Source organism: Anas platyrhynchos, chromosome 22 (assembly GCF_047663525.1).
Source record: "Anas platyrhynchos isolate ZD024472 breed Pekin duck chromosome 22, IASCAAS_PekinDuck_T2T, whole genome shotgun sequence".
NCBI lineage: Eukaryota > Metazoa > Chordata > Aves > Anseriformes > Anatidae > Anas > Anas platyrhynchos.
In genome coordinates this window covers 7,419,509-7,445,664 of record NC_092608.1, presented here as the reverse complement: position 1 = coordinate 7,445,664, position 26,156 = coordinate 7,419,509, and the positions used below count along the sequence as shown (strand labels likewise).

The following is a 26,156-nucleotide window of genomic DNA, read 5'->3' as shown; positions in this document are numbered from 1 at the left end:
CCCTTGGAGTCTCAGGTGCTACCCATAGGGATAAAACTGGAGCAGTGGATTATTAATTGACTTTATGTGATTAGAAAATAGATGTGTAGATAAATATGGTGAGTAAGATCACAGGCATCCTAAATACTTGTAAAACACAACTATGGAAGGCAGATTAATGTTTTAATAGGGCTCGTAAACTATGCTGGTAGTAGGGTGTGTGTGTAAGGGAAGGGTTCCACGTCTGCCTCCTCGCTGCGGTAAGAGTCATCTCCTTTTAGCTCCGCTTTCCATCTGATTTTGCTGACAGTGAAATCAAAACCCTCTATTTTGCATCGCTGTGATGCCACGATAAAAGCCGGAGCGAGACTCATTTTTGAAGCTTTGTGCATATCTGAGCTCGACGAGAGAGCGTCTGAAATCCTTCTGCTTAAACTTCCAGTTCTTCACAAATTAGCATACGTCACAAGAAAACCCTGAAACCTCCTAAAAGGCAAATGAGGCTGTAAGCCGAAGATGTTTAAAAAAGCAAATTCCCAGCACAGACTCCCTCTCTGTGAAATGTGTGTGTTGTGACAGCTCAGGAGATTAGTTTTGCTGCGTGCTGGCATTCTGCTCGGCTGAGTTTACATGGATGTTGAAGAGCAGGTTTTCCCGTGTTGGGAAAAGGCTGGGTGCCAGAGCGCCAGCAATCGCCGCGCGGCTCCGGCGCTTGTGCCGGTAGCGAACGCGCTCGGGGCAGACCCGAAGCCCTTCTCCATGGGATGCTCCCGGCCTGCCCCGAGAGCTGCCGAGGGCTTGAAATGGAAGCAGGTGTCAGAGCTGTTGTTTTAACACGTCTCTTAACATTCCCGCGGTAGGATTTCCTTAGCTGGTTTTTCAGAAGATAGTCTCGCTAGAGGAATTTTTAATAAGGTATCTTCCACGGGTTGGCAAAGGACAGAGGTATTCAAAGTGACTTACGGCGAAAGGAGAAGCCATACCCTGATTTTAATACTCTGGGAACATCCCCTCGTGCAGCTTACATATTTCAGTTCTGTGTATTTTTAAAGCTGGTCTGGTTACAAGGGGTTCTGTTTTTCTCTTCGAGACCCTGTATAACTCCCTGTCAGAGGCTTTATTTTCATTCTGCTGTGCTATAACTGTATGACACAGCGGCTGCAATTAACTCTTCCATCAATCTCCTATTCACACAGCAGAAAACCTCTGACTTCCTCTTGAATGATTATATCCATGCTTCTTCAATTGGAAAAGTGACGAGCCTTTCCTGAAAGAAAGGGGAATTGTTCTTGCTGCCATTTTCTCCTCCCTGAAAACTGAATAAAGCAAGCATGATTTTTATTTTTTTCTCTGGAATGTCTCAGAAAGCCTCAATTGCGTATCCCTGAAGCTCCCTGCACGCAGTGGAAGTTAGCAGCATGGTCCCCGCTTCCCAAAATAAAATTGGAGTTGTTGTAGAATTCCTCACCCTCCTCGGCTGTCGTCTCGGGGAGGCACGGGGCTCGCTGCTCGGACGTCTGCCGGTGCTACCCGCAGCCGATCTTCTCCCCAAGTGGAGTGCTGTGCTTTTAACAGCTTGTTCCATATTTTAAACGTCGTCATAAAAAGGCTAAAAATAGCCCATTCCCATCTTAAAGCTCTGCTCAAACAGAAATTCAATGCCGCCACTTACTTAAAAGATACAATCTTAGCAAAGCCGAATATTTCAAATGTTTGGAGAAGTGCGTAGCTGGTGGCAGTGCCGGGCAAAAATGTGAAAAGGGGCAGAGGCTCGAGGAAGCCCTAAAATCTGTTTGAGTTGCCCCAGGGGAATGGTGCAGCACGTGGTGCTGCTCTCAGTTTGGAAATTATTTTCAGATTCTCTCCATACACATCCTCTGACTGTGTTTTAAAAGAAGTTTCCCTGCTGTTTGCCAGTTTGTTCCATAGTGGCAGGGGGCGGTGGTGTCACCCCTGGAGACTACCGATGGCTGGTGAACGTGGGGCCAGTTTTGTCCTTTTTTTCCCAAAACGCTGTAGAGAAAAGCTTGACTTTTCATGAGGACCTGGGGTGGTAAAGAAGTACCAGAGGCATAAGGTGGGGAGCAGAGGGAAGGGGATAAATGGGTGAAAGATGAATGTTGAACTGCAGCATGCCGTGCTGAGGAGCAAATTAACTTGTGCACGGCCTCAAAAAGCCACAGAATGCAATCACAAAAAGGATTCAAAACATGAAATGGTTTCCTGAGAAAAGGAGAGAAAGAGTTGGTTGAGTTAAGGGAAAGAGGGAATGTAAGAAGCCTGTGAAATAATGTAAGATGGAAAAAAGATGAACTTGTTTTTTTATCATTTCTGACGCAATACAGACAGACTTAAAAATTCAATCAAATGAAGCAAATTTAAAAGCAAGCCTGTTGTTTTTGTACGTGGCAGATACTCCCCCCCAGCATCCAGGCTCGGAGTTGAAATTCCAGTGGAATTTTTTAGAAAGTTGCTCGTGTAATGGAGAATCTCCAGGGTTATGTCAGACAAAATTATTTTTAGCAGTGATACAAGCCCTCGTGCCTCAGGGAAGAAATCAGCCACTGAAGGAGATGACGTGTCCCCACTGGGCAAGCTTTAATAACATTATTCTCTGTATTTGTGACTCCTCCGCGAAGCATCTAACGATCGGCTCCGTCGGGTTCGATTGGCTCTCCGTGCAGTGTGCTCCACAAACCCCGCTCTGTAATTAGGGCTTGTCAGAGACGTTCCCGGGCCTGAACTCCCCGCACCCCGCTGCCGCAGCCGGCCGGGTTCACTGCTTCCCGAGCATCTGCCCCGGCTCTTCTCCTCTCTGCGCTGCTCCTTCGCGGGCAGGCGAGGGGCTTTGCGTGCCCTCCGCCTCCCTGCAGCCTTCCCACGCAGGCCTGGCCGTAATTCCACCCCGCCTGGTGTCACGGAGCGTAACGGGAGCCGCTGACATCTTACCCAGATTCCATTTCCTTGATTGCTGGGACAGCGCGGCGTGGCCGCAGCCGTTCCCCTGCTGCCGTCTGAGCAGAAAACCCAGCGGCAGCTCGGGCGTTTTGCTGTTTAATTAAAACCCCTTTGTGTCTCCGTGCACTGACCTGCCGTTTCCCTTGTGCCTTCCGCAGCAGTGACTCCAGCAGCAGCTCGAGTGACGAGTCCCCGGCACGCTCCGTGCAGTCGACGGCAGTCCCCGCGCCTGCGTCCCAGCTGCTTCCATCTCTGGAGAAAGATGAACCCCGGAAAAGTTTTGGGATCAAGGTTCAAAATCTTCCAGTGCGCTCAACAGGTAAATTCACATGCGGCAGTGTCTGTACAAGGTGCCAGAAAAAGGGGAAAAAAGAGTAGGGGCAGGTTATTGACTGATTAAATAATCTTTTTTTTTTTTCCTGTGTTCTTGGTGTCAAATGTGTCTTTTTAAACTCTTTGCTGTTGAACAGGAAAACCAGAATGTAGTCTGGTGAGCCATCTTGTATGAAACTTGGTTCAGGGTTATTGCTGCCATAGTAATGGAATACAATTAGGTGAGGTACGAAAAGCAGCAAGTTATGAATGATGCTTCATTTAAGAGATTTCATTGTTACTCTGCTAGAGATGGAAATGCCGGGGATTTATGTGTGTTTCAGGACTCTTCACTGAGTTTAAATTCTGAGCGTCTTGGACAGAGGAGCAAACCTGCTGGCTTTTACAGCTTTTGCCAGAAATTTAGCTTCTTGCATCCGTGAAAGCAAACTTAGAGGCACTGGTTAGGGATGAAGCTACCTAGTGCATTCCCCTTTGTTTCTCCCAGTGTCACCAAGCTTAAGCTACTGAGGCAGAAATTTTCCACATTTTTTTCTATTTGCTCTTGTATCACCATAGCTTTGTGCTGATACAGGTAAAGAAAACTACTTTGTTTTTTGCTGAATGGTTTCTTTAGGCATTCTGTTGAGAGATGAGCAGCGTCCATACTTTGGATGTTGGATCTGATGTTGGGTTAGGAGGTTGTGCTATTTGGCTACAGGTCTTAAAAACGTTCTGATATCCATTGCTAGTTGATGTGGAGGACGGAGGATGGAAGGAAACCATGCAAATGGAGATGCAACAAAGGCTGGGCAGGAATGGGCAGAAAGATTAGCCTGCGAGGAAAGAGCCGGGGAGAAAGTTCAGGGCAGCTTTGATCAGGCTCCTAACGCGTAGATGTCACGAGGTGATAGCACACAGGTTCATCCCCCAGAGCCCTGCCTCACTTAGAGCAGAGGATGGGTGCTGCCCTGGGAAGGAATGGCAAGCAACAAGAGAAGGTCTCCTGCATCCCAAAGCCCTCGTGGAGGAGCGGGGAGGTGTGTGCTACATGGGGCAGGGGCTCAAGGTAGCAGGGTCGTGCCTTTGACCAGGCAGCTGCGTGCTGCCTCCGAGGCCGGGCTTCTCTCAGCTTCTGCCTCTGTTCTCGTGTGGTAGTGGGAAAATTGCTTAATTAGTGACCATCTGTGAGAAATCCCACACGTCCCCAGCACTACAGCTACTGGAGCTGGTGCTTCAAAACAGTGCTGTGGATTTCCCGGGGGAAAACCTGAAGCATCTCAGATGTGTCACTTGGAACTGGTGGGAGGTTCTGACCATCGCTTCTCGCCATACCTCAGTTTCTTTTTTGCATCATGTGAGAACTTCAGGGTTTTCTGTTGCAGTGTTGAGCATCGAACAGTGCATGGTAAATAATGTAGGAGACCGCTCACTGAGGAGTGTGGATGGTTGCTCTCTGCTCCCTGCACTGAACAAGGGAGAGATTCCGTGGAAAAAAAGAACATGGGGTCATTTGGAAAACAGTTGTAGCGTAATTCATGTATACACAGGCTCTGGCTGAATCAAACTAGCATGTCTTAGCTTTGTGAGCAGCATACCTTGCAGCGTTAATATTCTTTCTGTAGATTTTTTTTTGCTGTAGTTCCTTGAAGTGACATGAGGTCCGTGCCCCACAGATATTAGGCAGATTGTGTGAACACTGTAAGGTGTTGCAGAATCACACGAATCTGCCTAGTTAACTTGCTGAATTGACTGAACCGAATGCTGTATAACTTGGGTCTCCATTCCAGATGTCTCATCTTGCCTCTGAGAACTGTTCTACGCAGTATCTGTGTGTTTGGTGGTGGGCTCATTAAGGAAGTAACACTGTTTACTTTTTCATTTTGAAGTGGATTTCTCCTAGAAGTGATAACTGTATGCCTGTCAGCTTCAGTGATGTAAAATCCTGCATGGGTGGTTTTCTGGATTTTAAAATCAAGGCAAAGAGAAGGATCAGCTTTTGACACAGGCAAAATAACACTGAAAAATAAAAAGGCATTTCTGTGGACACTGAAAAACTCGAAGCCACATTTCATAAATAATAGCAGATTTCTTCATGTCTTTTCTGGTGCTATTAAGTTGTTAAAAAAAAAAAAAAACAACAAAACACGTGTTTTTATAGTACTAATGTTTGCTTGTTGGTTTAGATACAAGCCTTAAAGATGGACTTTTCCATGAATTTAAGAAGTATGGAAAGGTGACGTCAGTGCAGATTCATGGGGCCTCTGAGGAGCGGTATGGACTGGTGTTCTTCCGACAGCAGGAGGACCAGGAAAAAGCACTAAATGCCTCGAAAGGAAAACTCTTCTTTGGCATGCAGATTGAAGTAACAGCCTGGATAGGACCAGGTAAGGCCCCGTGCCCTTCTTGCACTTCCACTGGATGTATGACCGCTCTGGGCATAGTCACTGCTGTTGCAAAGAGGCAGCATAGATGTAAGCAATGTTAAAATTGCCTTCCTGCAGAAACATAATTTCAAGAAACTGGGAAATATGCCAGAATAAATTCCAGAGCAAGGAGAGTGGATGCTCTTAGGTTAAATGGGGAGAGAATTCCAGTGTTAAACCTCAGAGAAGGAAGCTTGCCATCCTTTTAAACAGTGGGATCTGCTGGCTGCTGGAAGAAACAATCAAATCTTCCATATCTCAGTGGAGTGGGAACTAGTAGGTGATGTAAGCATAGCACTGAGTCCCCACAGCCTTCTTTTTTTCTGCTTTTGTTTAAAACAGCTAATGATGACTGAATTTATGAGGCTTAGGCAGTGCGAATGACCAACCAGTGTAAGCTGTAGCATTGAGCACACGGTTTTCACTCTGTACTTCAATTGTTTGTTTAAAAATCAATTTGTGAAAATAACCTTTTTCCATTTTCTGTTCCCCAAGTACAGTGCAGCCTTATTTGAATTCTTGACAGGCAATAAAAGAATAACTTTCTAGAGAAGCAGATGCAGAAGGCAGCTACTTTTCATCTAAAGGTGCTCAGTGCTCACCCAGTAGTGTGATGTAGGCCTTTCAAACTCCACATAAATAACACAGTTCACAAGTATAGTACTACATTATTTTTGTCAAAGACATCGGTTAGTCTCGTTCAGATCGTATCTGCTTGTCAGGAAGTAGACTTGAACAAACAAATCAACGTGAAACAAACCCACATGAAAAACACCCCAGTGCATTAAAAATTTCTCACTCTCTTCTGCTTCTAGAAACAGAAAGCGAGAATGAATTTCGTCCTTTGGATGAAAGGATAGATGAGTTTCACCCAAAAGCAACAAGAACTCTCTTCATTGGCAACCTGGAGAAAACAACAACCTATCATGACCTTCGCAACATTTTTCAGCGCTTTGGTGGCATAGTGGTATGTGAATTCTTTCTCTCTCTCTCTCTCTCTCTCTCTCTTTCTTTCTTTCTTTCTTTCTTTTTCTTTTTACTATGTAGGGTATTACTGCACATTCTTTCTGTACAGACCTGTAAAATGCTACGAGTGGTGGTAAATCATGATGTTGATGACAGATAATTCAGTCCTTTTATAATAATCTGAGTCATTCATCTTGCTAGAATGTACCTGAAAGCTTTTCTTTGCATTTTGAGTGAAATCTTAGTACAAGCGTATTGAGGAAATAACAATAGAAACAGTCTTGGGAGCATTTGTAAGAGACGAATCTTTCTGCTAGCTCAGAGGGTTTGCAAAAAAGCATAGCTATGTGGTTTGGATATAAATATGCCCAGCGTTACTTTCACATTTAATCAGTAGAGCTCTGCGAAGCCTGCATTTCCTGTTGATTTCTGAAACAAAGGGTTTAGTTGCTGCATGTGGCAGTAGCCATCAGCTATGACAGTCTGTTCGCTGACAATAGGGCAGAAGAGGCACTGAGCAGATGGATCAGTGATGACACATGCGGGATTTGGGTTTTCAGCTGAGCAGGCTGATCTGCATGAGATAGAGCAGCAATCTTTCCCCTCTCTTCTCCTCACGCCACTTTCTATCAAGTCATATCAATATTGCATTTGAGAGAGATTTTCCAGAAAAGCAATTATCTTCAGTGAGTCTAATTAATTGAACCTGAGCTTCTGCACTAATAGTTTATTCTGTATACTCACTGTACCCTTCTGGTGGCTGTGGCTGCCTTATTTGTTTTGCACTTAAATATTGTTGTCACTGTCGAGGTATCTATAAAAAGAGGGGAGGCATGCTTCCATGTATGATGTGAGCAAACAAAGAATTTACATTTTGTTATGTCTGGCAGCAATTGTGCTGCCTTTGCTGTAATCATGCCATCAGCACTGATTTATGAATTCACAGTGTCTGTGGCTTAAACCCTTTTCTAATGTTATACCAGCTGAGCTGTCCTGATAAAGATGCTTATCAGTAGTAGTGCACTGTCTCTTAAATTGGTTTTTCTGTGAAATAGTGCTGTATTGTCAACATTATTAATCGTCCAGAATTCAGCAGCAGTGCTGCCCTGCAGAATTTCCACGAAAACTTACAAGCTCAGGTGCAAAAGGGACTAGCTTTATAACCTTTCCAGCGGATTGTGAGCGAAGTAATGGTGCTTTATTTGCCTGTCAGAAGAAATTGCTTGCCTAGGGTGAGTGGTCAGGTATAATTTGCCACAGTCGCAGTAGTGCTACTTCAGACACTTGGAAATGTAGTCCTCCATTAGTATTCCACTTAAATCATTAGGCCAGGGCTATCGAATTCTAACAGTTGTGTAAATCTCCCTGTTTACTTCTGTTTTCCCAGCTAAAGAGTTCTTGAGAGAGACCTTATCAAACTGCTGCCTTGTCCCTAAATTTATTAACCGTAAAATTAGTCTGTCCTGAATGTTGGAATGTTTGTGCTTAAATTCGTGTGGTAGCATTGGCATGTAGCTCACAAAGGAAGCTTGTGCTATTTAAAAAAAATAAAATGAAACACTTTACCTTCTATTTTCAGCTCAGAATGAATCATAACATCATGAGCTTGTTCAGAGGCTTTCGGTACATTTGCCAGTACTAGTGCTGAGCTTGAATGTTAACCAAATGTCAACTCCAGGCTTGCTATTTTCCAAAAATCACTTAAAAGGAGCCTTTATTAGGCTTCCACAGCTTTCTTGTGACTGCACCTACTTTTGAATGGGCCCGTGGTGCCTTAGGATCCTTCAGTGATTTCACAGTGATCAGAATTCGGGCTCTATTTTGCCTTTGCCACATCAGGGCCAGGTCAGTTCAAGAGATGCGTCCAGCATCACTTTCTGCTTCTAGGAACAGGATGCATCGAGTTTATTTGGAAAAAAGGCCCTGCTTGGCTCTTGGATCAGAGATGAGGATTGGAGCAGGTTGTTTGTTTGTTTGTTTGTTTTTTCCTCTTGAGCCTTTACAAGCAAAAATTAATATGTGTTTCTTTGATTCTGTGTTGTCTCTTCTTGACATATTAGCAAACCAAAGCTACTGTTTGTTGATCAGGTCAGGCTTACTTCTATGGGGTTGAATTTTAAGTCTGCATTATGAAGAGATTTCCCTGCATCAGTAAGGATTTGGTTTTACCACTGAAAAAGATACAACAGAGCAGCAAAGTTTTTTAACAATCTACTAATGTTTAAATCCTCTCTGTGAAAGAAACATTAATTAAACAGAGAGCGTTGTGCCACGTGAGTCTCAGAAAAAAATAATCATTTAGATTCAGTTTACATTGTTGAATCTTCTTTTTTGCCTGTTGCTGACTGTCGATTGCTTTTTTTTCCCCAGGACATTGACATTAAGAAAGTGAATGGTGTTCCTCAGTATGCATTCCTGCAGTACTGTGATATTGCAAGTGTGTGTAAAGCAATTAAGAAGATGGATGGGGAATATCTTGGAAATAACCGACTCAAGGTAAAGAAACCCTCCCATGGACTGTATCCTTCTCCCTGTTACTTTTGTTTGTGGCATCAGAAGATATTTTGCATCAGCTTAGGCTATGGAAGTGAGATTTTTTTTAAAAGGTCAGATTACAGCATGATGTTTTCAACCACCACCAGATTTGGGATTAATCAGCATTTTTCTTGGCTGTCTCAGCAAGGAGGCCCAGATTGAGCAGATTTGGAGACTGACATTCTCTGGCTTGCAGAGGTACTCGTACTCCTTGAAGGCAGTGCTGGGAAGCTGTACCACTACTGATGATGAACAGAGACTGTCAATCCCCAGAGCTGTCAACCTGTCACCTTCCAGAAGCATTCAAATTGTACAAGAAACAAATGTTGTCAAACACTGTATTTGTTTAAGCATGCAGAATTATTTTCATTAATTGCTATTTGATTTTTGTCTTGCTTGCACCTGCGCGAGACGCTAATTTTAGAAAACCCATACAGATGACTAGCTTTCTTCAAATAACTCTTAATTAGGCGTGCTCTGTTCAGTTAGTTTAACGCTTGTGAATTGTACTGATGGAAGTTCTGCCCTTTTGTGTTCAGCTGGGTTTTGGAAAGAGCATGCCTACAAACTGCGTGTGGTTAGATGGGCTTTCTACAAACGTTACGGATCAGTATTTAACTCGACATTTCTGCCGATACGGGCCTGTGGTAAAGGTAGGTGGGAGGCTTTGGTGTCTGGTTTGAAGTTGTTACTGTCTTCCTTTCTTCACATCCTGTCCTTTCAACCCCGCCTGTCCAGGGCTTTATGGCTCAGATAGAGAAATTCTCTCTGGGGTGTAATTTGGCCTACAGGGATCTCTAGCTTTGCATCCTGTCGATCCGATACGTAGAGCAGTCTCTGCTGGTGTTTGGAGTGAGCCGAGATAACGAGTAGTGGAACCCACTTGTTGCTCTTGTGCAGTACAGTCTCTCCCCAACCAAATTTATCTAGAATGCTAACCACTGTAGGAACAGCAACCTAATTAACTAGTTATACTCATGCATGCTAATTATATAATTAGACATGACTATATTTTTTCATTAAACCAAAAAATGACTTCTTAAAAGCAGTTAGGGTACTCACACTAACACAGGTATGTGAAAGAAAAGAGAAGGTCAATGGCCATGCAACATGCCCGTGTTACACAGCGGGGGCACGTTCCCTGCGTGCGGCCAAGCCCCGCCGCGAGCAGGCATCAGAGATTTGTGCGCATGCTTCGACTTTAGCATGTGAGTTGTCCCGTGCGTTTCTGTTGGACAGTGATGTGCTTAAAGTGGGGCGATGTGTGCAAATCTTCGCAGGATCAGGGTCTTGCCTCCTTAAGAATTTGTGTGGGTTTGTGTTGCAGCTTGGACATTCTTTATTGTAGCTGTTGTTGCTTGAATAATAAGTCTGTGTTGCTAAAGGAAGCTAATATTTGGAAATTGGGCGTTTAGCAACTGAGTGGTACTGCAGACTGTGATAACAAAAACTGTTTCCATTTTGTGATTAAATGTTCCCTTTACCTTTTTTCCCCCCTAAAACACATTGGAAAATTTTTCAAAAAATAAAAGTAAACAAAGCAAAACTACAAAACTCAGTCACCAGAGAAAAAAAATATAAAAGTAAAATACAGAAAAACAAAATAAAGGCATAATATACCTCAAGCCACAATATCCACAATTCAAAGCAGTCCCGTGTCCTTTATTGTCTCTTCATAACAATATGCCTCATCAGAAAAGAATGGAAATTTACCTTGCTAAAAATTATTTTCTTACTGGTATCCTCATGACTTAGGATTTTGTTGGGACTGACATTAAGTCCTGTGGATGAGGCTCTTATTTGGTTTTTGTTTTGTTTTTTTGTTTTTTACAGGTGGTGTTTGACCGCTTAAAAGGCATGGCCCTGGTTCTCTACAATGAGATTGAATATGCACAAGCAGCTGTAAAAGAGACCAAGGGGAGGAAAATCGGTGGGAATAAAATTAAGGTGTGCAGAATGACCTCCAAAAAAAAAGAAACAAATTGTATTTAGGCATTACCCCTTAAACACTGGCATTTGCAGACTGCCAGTCAAAAGGAATGCTTAGTGGGACAAGTATGTCCCAGATATCTAAGGCTTAACCAATTTTATACTCGGCTTATCAAGATGTTAGGGTATCTTGAACTGTTACCTACAAAGCCTCTTCCAGTATTCTGCCGTTTGTTTTGCTGAACTTGTCTCTCTAAGCTCCTGAGTGTTGGTGTCCGTGTTACTGCCTCGTTCACCCGAATCCAAGGCAAGCTCTGTCCATTTTTATGTTAAAGGGTGAAACCCAAGGGCTCGAGCTGGCCACAGCCATGAGGCGACAGCCTGCTGCCTGTCAGCTGCTGGTGCCTGTGGTGGCCTCGTCCTCGTGGTGGCCTCATCCTCGTGGTGGCCTCGTCCTCGCAGTGGCATGGGCAGGGCTGCCCAAACATGCGGCCTGCTCTAGTGGTGGCAGCTCCTGGCTCGTCACACAGGGGAAAACATCAAAAGCACTGCTGTAAAAAATGGATGAAAAGTAGTGTTTCCTGGAGCAACACTTAGCATTGACAGGGTTCTCTTGGATTTGGGTGAATGTGGTAAAACCTGTTACAAGTGTCCCATTGGTTCCGCTAAGTGGGGACGTGAGGTGTCAGCCAGCCCTCTGAATCATCTTCTTCTCCTCCTTTCTTCTCTCCTGAAGAGTTGGTAATGATTTCAAGCGTAATCTCTCATCTGGTGCATTAACCTAGCAACTTCACACCCCTTGGGGTTAGCAATTGGATATACTATAGTTTCTAAGTGTGGTGGTTGAATATAAGTAGCCTTCATATGGGATAAAATATGTGGCCATCTAAAAAATTCATATCCTGTGTTTGTGGGTCTTGCTTCTTAGCAACTTGGGAATAAGCAACACCCTTAATGTGTGTATGTCTGTTCTCCATTGCTATGGTTTGATGAACGTCTAGGCTGATTGAAAAAACAAAAACAACAAAAAGCCCCTAGAACGTTCAAAAAAAAAAAAATGCATTATGTGAAATACACTACGTTAAATCCATTCTAATCCTTCATTTTTGGCACCAGCTATGCCATTAGCTTCTTAATGTTGTCACACTTGGCTAGAAAACAGCCAATCTTCGAGCAGCTAGAATAGGGAGCTGCAATTCAGGATGCTTGGTTCCTTTCCCATCCCTGCTGTTGCCTTGGTATATAACCCCAGGCAAATAATGTGCAGTCTGAAATGGATTAATAATACTGACCTGCCTATAGCACCGTGCTGAGATATAAGGGACTTTGGAACTTTAAATGGAGTTGCAGCATTAAAAGCATCAATGCCATGATAATAGTGTGTATTTTTCCTGCTGGCTTACTGAACAGAAGCTTTTCATGTGCTTCTGGTCTCGCAGCTAAAACAACATACCCCGGCAAGGAGGTAATTATATAGATCCACACGGCTACACTGAGTTAAGAGGGAAAGGATTTTTTTTTTTTTCTGGGGATGCATAGGGCCAGCCCTGAGAAGTGTTTGGCCTTTTTTCGTTGAATAGTATCATCCCCATTTTCAGTTCTGCTCCCATGTTCAGATTCTGCAGCAGATACTGAAATTGTGTTAAAATGGGTTGTTTCTCTCACTGAACGTAATTTACCTTTTATTTTTCAGGTGGATTTTGCAAATCGAGAAAGTCAGTTGGCATTTTATCATTCCATGGAGAAAACGGGTCAAGATATCAGAGACTTCTATGAAATGCTGGCAGAAAGAAGGCATGTGTCTAATACTTTTACTGCAGTCTCTTGCTTTACTAGCATTGCACAATTAAACTTTTTTTCAGGCTATTGTCATTAAAAAAACATTTGGTTTTGTTCCTATCAACTTCACCCTTCTTTTTAAAATTTTATTTAAAATATTCTATTTGTGTGTTTTACCTTCTCAACTTTTTTTTTTTTTTAACTTGGTTGGCCAGGCTTGAGCTGCACATGATAAAGGCAAGCAGGAAATCACACATCTGAAGTGCAGTTGGTAACTAAATTTGTATTTAGGTGGAGGTTTTAGCCATCTGCATGATGTACGTTTAGTATTTAGGTTAAGGTGATGGGTCATCAGGACACAGCTGTGAGTCATTCATCATTTGCTAAGAATGCAAAGAATAGTTTATCTGTAATGCCTTAACCCATACCCTCAGGAGTAATGTATATGTTAACAGGTTATGTATATTGTCTGATAAGCTACTGCTGCTCATCTCTTAAGCAGAGTAAAATTTAGTCTTCCACTTACTCCCTTCAAGAAGTTAGTTTGCTAACTTGATAAACAATAAAATATGATGGAGGATGCTTTTTTTTTTTTTTTTTTGACATGAGAAATGTATTCTGTGTTGATGTCCTTCTGCAGCATCTGTCATGTTGGTCTCTGGCCATTTTGTGTAGGCTGCAAAGGCTTGTGTTCCCCCTGAATGGTCACTTCTGCCTGCAGACCCTGGCTAAAAGCAGCCAGCACAGAAGCACTCTGCATTTTCTTCTTTTTTTTCCCTCCGGTGACTGAATAGAACATCAGTGTTTTTATTACTAGTGACGGTGGTGAAGGCTGAAAAGCAAAACATTTTCTTTTTGTGGGGCTGCATTTTTATTACCTTCAGAGGCTGGCTTAATTGTTAGGGTTCTGTTTCACCTATGAATAAGCCCGGTGTGACACTGATTGTACCTGTATACTAGGTAAATTTAATGTTGTTGTTTTTTTTATAGCAAAATAGATTGAACTAACATACATGCAAAATTGCCAGATTTAAAAGTGAAAAGGGCTTAGAAATTGGCAATCAGGATTTGCATAATGGAAATAAATGTGTGCATTCCCTAGTCTTTGCCAGATGTTGTGATGTGCCAGCAAGCAGTCAGCAGTCAATTTTTTCTGAACAACACCAAGTTGAGAAAAGAGTAGTGCATTTTCAGATGTCTTTTAATGCACGGAAGTCAGCTGGGCATGTCTTTGCTGTGAAATAATCCTGAGTTGTACACTTTCTGGAACAACTTGATACTTGGGTACATGTTAGTCTTGTTTTTCCTTTTCTGTCATTATGTTCACATAGTTGTTACTAGACACTTAGGAGTAATGAATCATGGAGTGATTGAGTGAGCTCTGCAGTGTCTCGTCATTCTGCATCTTCCAGTCTTCCAAGCTCCTCCTGGCAGTTCATGGTCCATAGCAATGATGCTAAGAACTGCACTAACCAGGTTCTCCTAAGTTGTGGTTGTACCCAGTCTAAATAGGACCCAAAGAAAAACAATTGTAGCTTTAACTTCAGAGAATGCATTGATGATTACATTATAGAATAATATCCCCAGGTTAATACAGCACTAATCTCAGATCTTCCCAAAACCAGAGTACTGTGCGTGCCTTCAGAAAATCTGGAAGTGTTCTTTTCCACAGCCACTACAAAACCCAGATCATGTAGTGTTTCACCCTGAATAGACTGATGTGGACTCGAGGATATCCATTTCTCCACAGTCGGTGGGCTGTGAGAATGTAAATGGGATTTCTTGAGTGGGAGGCTGGAGGCTGGAATGTCTTTGGAATATCTTTGTGTGAGGTTGAGTTTTGTAATATCACAACTGTTCAAAGCTGCCTGGGGTTTCTTGCTGTTAGTCAACAGCCCTGAAGGAGCGATGACTTCAGGGGCAGAGTGCAGGTGGAGCGATGCGAGGTGCAGAAGGGCCATTTATCGCATGAGCCTCTTAATAGTTCATAAATTATTCAGATGTGGAGGAGGCTGCTTGGCCGTGTGGAGTGGCCAGGCTCTCCTTTGTTTCTGTCAGCAAATTGTTACTAAATACAAATGTTGCATTTTGAATCTGTTTTTGTATTTGTTGATTAAAATGAAAAGTTAACAAACATGGCAACTCCCTTTTTCATATCCATCTACCCACACCTGCCTTTTACAACATCCTACTTTGCTTGCAGAATGTTGTTTTGTTTCTTTGGTGGGTGTTAAGCCCTGTATTTGTGTATTATTGTTTTGTTGTACATTTCTTACAATGCAGAAGCTACCAACTTTCAGCATAAAACCTAAATTAGAATTAGAAGCTAAATTAGTGTATGTGAAATAGAGCACGTAAAATGCTCTGTAATGGTGGAGAAAGGGAACGCCAGCTCTGTGTCCTCTGTATACTGCCCCTTATGCCAAAGAGTCATGTTCTGTGTTAGAAATGGTTTATTTTTGCATTTTGGGGGTATTGAGATAATAATGCTAGTTGCTTGATAAATTTTGCTAAGTGCTTCCTAAGAATTCACCTGCTCTCCCGAACAGGCTGATTTTTTTTGTTGACTTGGTCTGTAAGTAGGCAATGTCAGCATATCACGTGCAGTAAAGGAGTTTATTTTGGAATTAAAAGATCACTGAAAGAGTTTAGGATTTTTAAAGAAATCTTATTACCACTTCACTGCTTAGCCATGGAGAGGTTCCAACTCTGAATTTTGACTTGACTTGTGTTTTCAGAGATAGGTAGAGACTGTCTCCGCTTCTTGAGATAGGGTGTTCTCTACCATGACAGGCTGTGTGTTTGCACAGGTGCTGTGCAGGTTTTACCTTAATTTAATGCAGCATTTGAATTTGGCAAAAATGAAGCAGTAAGGCTGATGAAAAGATACTTGGCAAAGCTGTCATTAAATGACCAATTAAGGGCATACAGTGTTTGAAGCTAACAAAGCATTTAATCCACTGTGCGCTGATTCATTGTTGTTAAATCTCTCTATGCAGCTATGTACAGTTGCCTTGATAAACATACAAAGAAATTATTGTAAAATTATCCCCCTGCATGGCATAGAAGGCAGTACTGCAGTATGCTGGTTGAGAGGGAAAACTAATCACCCTGTTGTTTTTATTTTTGGCAGAGATGAAAGAAGAGGATCTTACGAATATGCCCCTGATCGTACTTACTATGAGACTGTTAGGACTCCTGGGACATATCCTGAAGATCCTCGACGAGAATACCCAGCTCGAGGCAGAGAATTTTATGCAGAATGGGATCCCTACCAAGGAGACTACTACGACCCACGATACTACGATGACCCACGCGAGTACAGGGATTACAGAGGTGATCCATATGAGCAGGACATAAGGGAGTACAGTTACAGGCAACGGGAGAGGGAAAGGGAGAGAGAACGGTTTGAATCCGATCGCGACAGAGATCACGAGAGGAGACCGATTGAACGTAGCCAGAGTCCAACGCACTCCAGGCGTCCACAGAGTCCTGGAGCATCTCCCTCACAATCAGAAAGGCTGCAGAGTGATTCAGAGAGGAGGATCTACAGCAGATCATCAGATCGCAGTGGAAGCTGCAGCTCCCTGTCTCCTCCACGATACGACAAGCTTGACAAAGCCCGCGTAGAACGCTATGCAAAAAACGAAAAACCAGAGAAGGAGCGAGCTTTCGACCAGGAGAGAGTTGACAAAGACAAACGCTTGGTGAGAAAGGAAAAGCCAGAAAAAGTAGAGAAAGAGAAAACTGATAAGCAAAAACGAAAAGCAAAACTCCATTCTCCCAGCTCTCAGTCTTCTGAAACAGATCAAGAGAACGAGAGAGAGCCCAGCCCTGAAAAATTAAAGGGTAATAGTAAACAAAGTAAAGAAAGAGGTGACAAAGAAGGGACAGCTAAAAACCGCCTAGAACTAATGCCTTGTGTCGTGTTGACCCGAGTAAAAGAAAAGGAAGGGAAAGTTATTGATCAGCCTGCTTTGGAGAAACTGAGAGCAAAGCTTGACAATGACACTATGAAGTCCCCGCTTCTTGAGCAAAAAACACAGACATCTCAAGCTGAGCAAACAAAGTCTGATCAGTCTAAACTGGAACCAGTTAGAACCAAGGTACAAAAAGAGAAAGCCCTTGCCAGTCATGTAGAAGTGGTTGATAAGGAGGGAAAACTGAAACCCAAAAAGCACTTGAAGACAGAGCAACCTTCCGAGGGGGCAAATGCAGTGGATTTAGATAAGCTGGAGGCTCGTAAAAGGCGTTTTGCCGATGCAAATCTGAAGCCTGACAGGCAAAAACTGGAAGCGAAAAGAAGCAGCCAAGATGAGGAGGATACACGCATGGCTTTGAAAAAGCAACTTGATACAACAGCTTCATCGAGAGAAGCGACAATGCTAAGGGAAGGAGAATTAGAGAGAAAACCCCCAAGGAAGGAGATGCTTAAAAGGGAATCTAAAAAAATGAAACTGGAAAGACTTATTCCTGTTACTAGTCCCAAAGAAATTCAGGAGACTCTTAATGTTGGTGGGATTGGCATGCGTCCCACTCTCGATCTGCAGGCAAGGCTGATTGAGGCAGCTGACGAGCCAGTAGAAGTTCAAGAACTCCCTTCTAAAAAACTGAATCCGGTAAAACCCCAGCATAAACAAGCACAGCTACTAGATGAACAAGGAACAGAGAGAGAGGACACAAGGAAGAACTACGCTGGTCTTCCTGAAGACACACCTGACCATAAGCTTGGCCAAGAGAAACCTCAGTCAGCTGATACAGAGGAGAAAATTGGCATTGACATTGACCACACACAAAGTTACAGGAAACAAATGGAGCAAAGTCGCAGGTTAAAACAGCAGCTGGAAATGGAGATAGCAAAATCTGAGAAGTTCGGCAGTCCAAAGAAAGATGTAGATGAGTATGAAAGACGGAGCTTGGTCCATGAGGTGGGAAAACCTCCACAAGATGTCACCGATGACTCTCCACCAAGTAAAAGGAAAAAGACTGACCAATTTGACTTTGAGATTAGCACTAAAAGAGAAAGAAACTACAGAAGTTCTCGTCAGGTGAGTGAAGACTCTGAGAGGACATCTTGTTCACCTAGCATCAGACAATTCCCTTTCCACGAAGATGATGACACACTAGATTCTCCGAGGCTAATGCCATTAAAGGAAACCAAAGAATCACCTAAAATAGAAGAAAAGGGTCTTTCATACTCCAACATGACTGTGAGGGAGGATTCTCTGAAATTTAATCCTTACGATTCCAGCAGGAGGGAGCAGATGGCAGAAATGGCTAAAATAAAACTATCTGTCCTGAGTTCTGAAGATGACTCAAGTAGATGGGAAACACAAGTGAAACAGGAGCCTGGTAGAGTTGATATTAGCTTTCCAAGCAGCATTGTCAAAAGAGATAGCATACGCAAGCGGTCTGTACGAGACCTGGAGCCAGGGGAGGTGCCTTCAGATTCAGATGATGATGGTGAAAACAAGCCCCATTCTCCAAAAGCCTCGTCTTTGTTAGAGAGTTCCAGATTATCTTTTTTATTAAGGGACAGAGAAGAGAAGTTTCGTGAAAGAGAGGAAAGACTGTCAAGTTCTCTAGAAAGAAACAAGTTTTACTCTTTTGCATTGGACAAGACAATCACACCGGACACAAAGGCCTTGCTTGAAAGAGCTAAATCACTCTCTTCCTCCAGAGAAGAAAACTGGTCCTTTCTAGATTGGGATTCAAGATTTGCTAGTTTTAGAAATAATAAAGACAAAGAGAAAGTTGACTCTGCTCCAAGACCTATTCCATCTTGGTATATGAAAAAGAAAAAAATCAGGACTGATTCAGAAGGTGGAAAACTGGATGATAAGAAAGAAGATCATAAAGAAGAGGAACAAGAGAGACAGGAACTGTTTGCTTCTCGTTTTTTGCATAGTTCAATCTTTGAACAGGACTCTAAGCGCCTGCAGCATTTAGAGAGAAAAGATGATGATCTTGACTTCATTTCTGGTAGATTGTATGGGAGACAATCTTCCTCTGATGGGACTAACAGTGCAGCTGACTTGGTGCAAGAACCAGTTGTCCTTTTCCACAGCAGATTTATTGAACTAACGCGAATGCAGCAAAAAGAAAAGGAGAAAGACCAGAAACCCAAAGAAGTGGAAAAACAGGAAGATAAAGATAATCGGCCCAAAACACCAGAAACAGTTCCTGATAGTAAAGAACCAGAACATAAAACTTCCTCAGTGGTTGGTCCTGCCTCAGTCGCTGCCTTGCCGCAGGATCCAGCACCAGTTGCTTCTGAGAAGGTAGCGAACGAAAAAATAGTAGTGGAAACAGCTTCTGTAAAAGAAGAAAAACCATCTGAGCCTGCTTCTACAGCAGAAGAACAAAAACCTTTCCCTGAGCTTGCTGCTCCTGTCAAAATTGAACCACCTGAGCAAATTGAGCCTCCGCCAGTCATCGAAGCTAGTAAAGAAGTTGTTCCTACAACTCTGGCACCGGAGGAAGATGCTGTAGCAATAGAGCATCCTTCATACTTGGATACCAAGCCTCCTACTCCTGGAGCTTCGTTCTCTCCAGGAGACATCAGTGTAGATCCAGAACCTGATGTTGCCCAGTCGGTTCCACCTCCACCTAAGCTAGTTCAGAAGTCTGATGAGGCTTCTGAACCTAAGGAGGAAAATCCTCTGCCTTCTGCCAATGCTGATGCTAACGTGAGTCAAAAGGTGGAGGCAGTTATTGAGGTGCTGCCTCCCGTTTCTGACAATGATATGGAAGTTGAACCTCCGGTTGTTGTAAAAGATAAAAAGTCTTACAAGAGTAAACGCTCCAAGACTCCTGTGCAGGCAGCCACAGCTAGCGTCACAGAAAAGCCCGTCACGAGGAAGAGCGAAAGAATTGACCGTGAAAAACTCAAAAGGTCAAGCTCTCCTCGTGGGGAAACGCAGAAGCTTTCTGAATTGAAAGTGGAAGCAGAGAAAGTTTCACGGAATGCTGCTAAATCCCCTAGTTCTGCTGCAGAGCCAGAAAACGTGGAGCCAAGCTTGCCCATCGGCCGAACAAGGCGCAGAAACGTACGGTCAGTCTATGCCACCACAGGAGACAATGAAGGGCCATCTCCTGTGAAGGACTCTGTGGAGGTCACTAGATCCACCAGGAAGAGAGGGGAAAAGGAACCGCAGGAAACAGTGACAACTGTTCCTACAACCCCAAGAAGAGGAAGACCTCCAAAAACCCGCCGTAAGCCGGAGGAGGACATCTCTCCGATAAAGACAGAACCAGTGCAACAAGAGGTGGAGGAGACTGAAACTAAAGAAGCTGTGGAAGCTCCAAAGCCTGTGGAGGGCTGGAGGTCTCCCAGATCCCAGAAGCTGACACACAGTCACTCATCGGCTGCCACCAGCCAGCAGGGGAAGAAAGGGAAGAACGAACCAAAAGCTGATATCTCGGCTGAATCTGAAGATGTTGCTGAAAGGAGCGGTCAGGAATCGAGTGTTAGTGACAACAGCAATAAAGCAAAAGTAACTGAGAAAGAACTGACAGCAGGCGAACAGAAACGTGATAGGAAAGAACTGGATGCAGAGAAAAACCAGCTAGAAATCCCCACGGTTGAGATCATTGAGAAGAAGCCAGTGCCAGAAAAGGTTACAAAATCCAAAAGGGGAAGGTATAAAAATACCAAAACTGTTGTAGATAAAGCATCTGTGTGTCTCAAAAATGTAGAAATACGCCTCAACGTTGATGAAGTCAAGGGCGCCTTGCGGCCAGCTGAGGAAGAGGCAGAGCCCGTGGCGGTGTCACCGGCAAAAATCAAAAGCCCCCCAAAAGAGGATATCTTGCCACCCCATTTTGTTAAGAGCGAGGTAGAAGATTCATTCCAAGAAACAGAAAAAGAGGTGATGCGGGAGCCAAAGCAATCCCCTGAAGCTGCCCAATTAGCAAAACAGATTGAGCTCGAGCAGGCTGTGGAGAATATTGCAAAACTCACCGAAACTCCTCCGTCAATTACTGCCTACAAAGAGCCGACGGCAGACGTGTCTGAAGTTCGTCAGGAGGAGGAAGGAGATAAACCCGCCCATCAGGCTAGTGAGACGGAGCTGGCAGCAGCTATTGGCTCCATCATCAATGATATTTCTGGGGAGACGGAAAGCTTTCCTGCACCCCCCACCTATCCCGCTGAATCAGAAGCAGAAATCCCGGCTGAGCCACTGGTATTGCCGTCACCACGGGAGGAAATGGAGCCTGAGACCGATCAGGCAGTGAACAACATCCTAGAAACAGAAGCTGCTGTTGAGCCCCCAGTGCAGCCAGTTCCCAGCTCTGCCCCGCTGGTGGTGGAGACAGAGAGCAAGGACACAGAAGTCAGCTTCAGCGAATCGTCAAACTCGGCGCAGGAGGCCGAGACCCTGCAGGAGGCTGAAGTCGCTCGGAAGGAAAAGGGCCGTCAGAAAACCACGCGGCAGAGACGCAAAAGGAGCACGGGCAGAAAGGGCGATGCCACTGAAGTCAGCGTGTACGAGCCAGACAGGGCGCAGAGCAAGTCTCCCCCCGCCAACGAAGTAAAGGCAAAACCTGAAGAAGCCTTGAAGGAGGAAAAGCAACCTAAAGCTGCTGCTCAGGCATCCGTGGAGCCAAACACTTCGGACGCCAGCAAGGCTGCAGCCGTGGACGTTGCCATCACCGTGCCCGAGGCTGTCCCTGAGAGCAGCGCCTCTCCCAAAGCGCCCGTGCCGGCTCCTCTGGAGCTGGCTGCCCCGCCGGTCCCTGTTGACGAGGGGAGTCAGAGCGCGTTCAAGATCCGGTCGCCCATCGAGAACGCGCCCATCACGCCGCCGAGCGCCCCGAACGCAGCCGTACCCACCATTCCTGCAGCAGCCGTGGCCAAGCTGCCCACCCCGGTGCCCACCGCTATCGTCCCCCTCCACTCCAGCGCTGCCAAGGTGCCGGAGTGGATTGTAAGGCACGAGGAGCCCCGTGCCCGTTCCACACCACCGCCCGCTCTTCCCCCTGACACGAAGGCCTCGGATATCGATACAAATTCGAGCACTTTGAGGAAGATCCTCATGGAGCCCAAATATGTCTCGGCGACGAGCATAACCTCCACGCACGTGACGACGACGCACGCTGAGCCGGTGAGCGCACCCCGCTTGGAGGAGGCCCCTCTCCACCCTGCTGTAGAGGCCATAAAACCAGTTTCAGAGGAGAAGCCAGCAGTCCCTGTCACTAACGCTTTGGACCCACCGGTGGCCGAAGCACCGGTGTTCAGTGAAAAGGAAAAGATCAGTACTGTGATTGCTCCCAAAGCCACTTCTGTTATAAGCAGGATGCCCCACAGCGTTGACCTAGAGGAGGCTCCGAGGATCACCTTGGTGAAGCAAGCTCCCCAGACCCAGACGTGTCTTGTGAATGCCCCCTCACCAAAATTTAAACAGAGGTCAAGCACAAATGACAACAGTAGGTTTCATCCGGGATCAATGTCTATCATTGAGGATCGGCCTGTAGAGACTGGGTCCAGCCCAGGGCTGCGGGTAAACACGTCAGAAGGGGTTGTGCTTCTGAGCTACTCGGGGCAGAAGACGGAAGGCCCTCAGCGAATTAGTGCAAAGATCAGTCAGATTCCCCCAGCCAGTGCCGTCGACATAGAGTTTCAGCAGTCTGTATCCAAGTCTCAGATTAAACAGGAGCCTATTACTCCATCTCAGCCGACGCCGAAAGGCTCTCAGACCTCCACAGGTTATGGGACTGTTTCCACCCATTCTTCTTTGGTACTAGGAACGCAGCCTTACAATACGTCCCCCGTGATCTCCTCTGTCAAGCAGGAGCGCGCTACCTTGGAGAAGTCCGACTCTGCCCACCTTTCTGTCCAGCCTCCGGCCTCTCAGCCTGGCAAGGTCCTCACGCAGACTGTAAACACTCCACCTGTGCTGGTTCACAACCAGATGGTTGTGAACAAAAAACTGCCCGATCCGGCTGCTCTCAAAGTGGAGACCAAGACCCTGCAGCCCTCCAACCTGAGTCCCGGAGTCAGTCCTCATCACCCTTCCCTCTCTGGGAAGATGCATTCGGAAGCGAACCACGTCAGCTCGGGACCCAGCACCCCAACTGAGCGGGCTATTTCTCACTTGGGGGTCACCAAACAGGAGCCACACTCGCCACGTACGAGCGGGCACTCGCCGTCGCCGTTCCCACGGGCTTGTCATCCCGGCAGCACGTCGTCTCCGGCTTTGTCGAGCAGCACGCCGGTCATGCTGGCGCCGGGAATCCCTGTGCCTCAGTACATCTCCAGCATGCACCCAGAGCAATCCGTCATCATGCCCCCACACAGCGTCACGCAGACTGTATCCCTGGGCCACCTGTCCCAAGGAGAGGTGAGGATGAACACCCCTCCTCTCTCCGGCATTCCTTACGGCATACGCCCAGAAGCTCTCCACTCCCCCAGAGCCGCTCTGCAACCCCAGATCGAAATTAAACCTCAGCGATCCAGCACGCCCCAGCCAGCGCCGATCAGAGACATCGTCATGCCCCCTCTGTCTTCTCAGCATCCCCCCGAGGAGGAGATGCACTACCACCACACCACGGTGTGCAGGGGGCCAGCCCCCGTCCAGCCCGACGTGCTGGTGATGCAGCCGGATTACCGCATGCACCCCACGAGCATCAGGCTGGACCAGTACAACGTCCCCCGGGATGTGAGGATGATCATGCACCCCCACATGGCCGCGGTGGGCGAGCACCACTCGGAAACCAGACAATCCCGAACGCCCGAAGGGGCTGTGAAAACGCCCCCCGTCAGCAAGACCCCGCAGCCTGGGAAGGAGACGCCCAAGTCCTCCGAAGGCAAGCTGGCCCACTCTCCTCACAGCGAGCCCCGGCTGCTCAGCGTCCCTTCCAGCAGCCAGCTCCCTGGGCTGCCGCTGACGCAGCCGGTGGTGGTACCTCACGGCGTACAGATCATGCACCCCGCGGGCAGCTCCTTTCACGACTACCGGTCTGTGTACGGCGACATGAGGAATTACCACACGGCAGCGCAGCTCGGGCATCCGCAGTTCCCGGGCGCATCGCCCATCGGGCTGCCTTCCCGGAGCATGACCCCGTCTCAGGTGAGAAACGCGGCTGTTCCTTCTCCTCCTGCTGAAATCACAAACGTTGTGAGCTCATGGCAGCCCCGGTGCGTTTCTGCATGATCATAGGAGCTGAGCTGAGCTCTCTGTGTGGGTACAGTCTCCCAGCCCAATTTAAGTTTGTCCCCAAAAGCACTAGAGGAGGCATTTTTGTTTTAGAAATAGGGGTTGAAGTAAAGAAACGTGTTTTGTTAGCCGTTCTAGGACTCAAAAAAAACAGAAAGTGTGATGCCTGCCTGGGGGGTTCTAGAGGAAGAGGTGCTGGGGGGAGAAATGTCAGCTCCAAGGTAGCACGTGGGTCCGACAAGCTTCCTGGGATGGATGGCATGGTTGAGGACAGCCCTGTGGGTCGGGGCTGAAGAGCAGGGCAGGGGGGATGTGGCTCCAGCTCTCAGGTGTGAGCGAGGGCTGCTGGCCCGGGGAGGGGAGGCTGGCCCAGGCACTGCTGCAGCAGGGCAGGTGTGCGCAGTGGCGTGGAGATGCGCTCACACGGTGTCCTGGCAGCTTTATCGGTGAACCAACAAACTCTGATACGCCTGCAGCCTAAAATGCTTCCTTTGTCCCCCACCGCCTGCTTCCCAGGGTCTCCCGGAGGGCGAGCACTCGCACCCCAGCCAGCCCGGACGCAGCAAGACTCCGCAGATCTCCCAGGACCCCAAGGGCCCACCGGCAGCGGGACCTGAACAGAGTCACCACCCCACTGTAAATAGGCATGCAGCACAGATAGACCCTCACGTCCACCTGCAGAGGGCACAAGCGGACACAGGCCAGACCTCCTACCCTTCGCCTGTTGCCATTTCAATTAAACAGGAGCTTCCGTCACCACACCAACCTCAGGCAGTTCCCAAGCAATCGCTGTTCATCCCAACAACGTCGGGCCCCGGGGCACCACCAGGGCTGTCCCTCAACCGCCCTGAGCCCCAGTCCGCCCTGAAACAGGAACCGTCTCCTCACCCTGTTTCGCAGAGACCTGTGGATATGGTTCAGCTTCTAACGGTAAGCATCGCTCCATCATCTTCTCCTGGCCGAGGAGCCTTGTGCTCTTTGCTCGATGTTGGGAGAGAAATAATCAGGGAGGTTCTGCCAGGCTCCCCTCATGTGTGGCATCAAAATTTGACATCTCTTGCATCAGATGCTTCAGATGTGGAGAATGCGCTTATCTGTCTGCTTCCTGGGCTGTTCCTGTCTCCGGTGAATTCTTAGCCGTGTTCACATTTACGTGGCATTTACTGGAGCCTCAACGTGCCATTAACGCTGTGGTGAATGGAGTGAGAGCAGCTTGTGCTTCTCTCACTCGTTTCAAACAGCCTGCAGGCTCAGGCAGGCAGTGCTGCATCATTTTTACAGTCAGCTGCTCCTGGGAAGGTGATGAAAAGAAAGAGTGATGGTGTATTTTATTTAAAGAAAAAGTAAAAGACACCCTCCCAAAGGCTAGAAACGGGAAGACAAAGAGGAGGGAGATGGCTTAGGAGCAGGCATGTCTGAGAGTGCTGACCAGGAGCCGAGAGTCGTGTTCAGCACCACATAATTCCTGTGTAACCTTGAGCAACTCTCCTGGTGCTGCTGTTTCTAAATTCTCCATTTGCAAAAGAGAAAATAACATTTGGTAAGAGCCCTGCTCTGACTCGCGCTGTGTGGGAGGCTGACATCGCTTGTGAAAGATTGGGAAGTGCTCTGATGTTACGATGAAGGGAGCCACCCAGGCATCGCGGCCAGCTGGAAGTAAAAGGACTGAGTTACTGATTTAGCAGGACCTAACCCAAGCCCGGACTGGCGCGTACGAAGGGCGATAAGATGTTACATCAGTGCCAAGTGCTTAGAACAAAGCAGTGGTGTCTTAATTGCCTGTGAAAGTATTAGAGGCAAACGAGCAGCTCAGATGGGGTTTCCGTCACAATTAAGATCCCTCTTGAACAGAGGAAAGCGCTTCTTGTGAGTTCCTTTTGTTCGTTCGTGCTGAGATTTCTTCTCCCTCTCTCTGCAGAAATACCCGATTGTGTGGCAGGGCCTTCTGGCGCTAAAAAACGACACGGCTGCTGTCCAGCTCCACTTCGTCTCTGGGAACAACGTCCTGGCGCACCGCTCCCTGCCCGCGCCGGAGGGAGGCCCGCCGCTGAGGATCGCGCAGCGCATGCGCCTGGAGGCTTCGCAGCTGGAGGGCGTCGCGCGCAGGATGATG

The 26,156-nt window shown here is 46.3% G+C and overlaps 1 protein-coding gene across 5 annotated transcripts in view; it reads left to right on the top strand.

The window, feature by feature from the left end:
• Positions 1-26,156, top strand: part of SPEN (spen family transcriptional repressor) — a 65,663-nt gene that overhangs the window by 36,533 nt on the left and 2,974 nt on the right. For 4 of the 5 annotated variants that reach the window (XM_072026946.1, XM_027443089.3, XM_072026945.1 and 1 more), the window contains 10 exons: positions 3,096-3,256; positions 5,436-5,636; positions 6,491-6,642; positions 9,012-9,137; positions 9,716-9,829; positions 11,010-11,123; positions 12,799-12,899; positions 16,018-23,956; positions 24,560-24,973; positions 25,962-26,156. In XM_072026946.1, the coding sequence (XP_071883047.1) occupies positions 3,096-3,256; positions 5,436-5,636; positions 6,491-6,642; positions 9,012-9,137; positions 9,716-9,829; positions 11,010-11,123; positions 12,799-12,899; positions 16,018-23,956; positions 24,560-24,973; positions 25,962-26,156 (9,517 nt within the window). The remainder of the gene's footprint in view (positions 1-3,095; positions 3,257-5,435; positions 5,637-6,490; positions 6,643-9,011; positions 9,138-9,715; positions 9,830-11,009; positions 11,124-12,798; positions 12,900-16,017; positions 23,957-24,559; positions 24,974-25,961) is intronic. The other variant, XM_027443090.3, reaches the window with a different exon arrangement.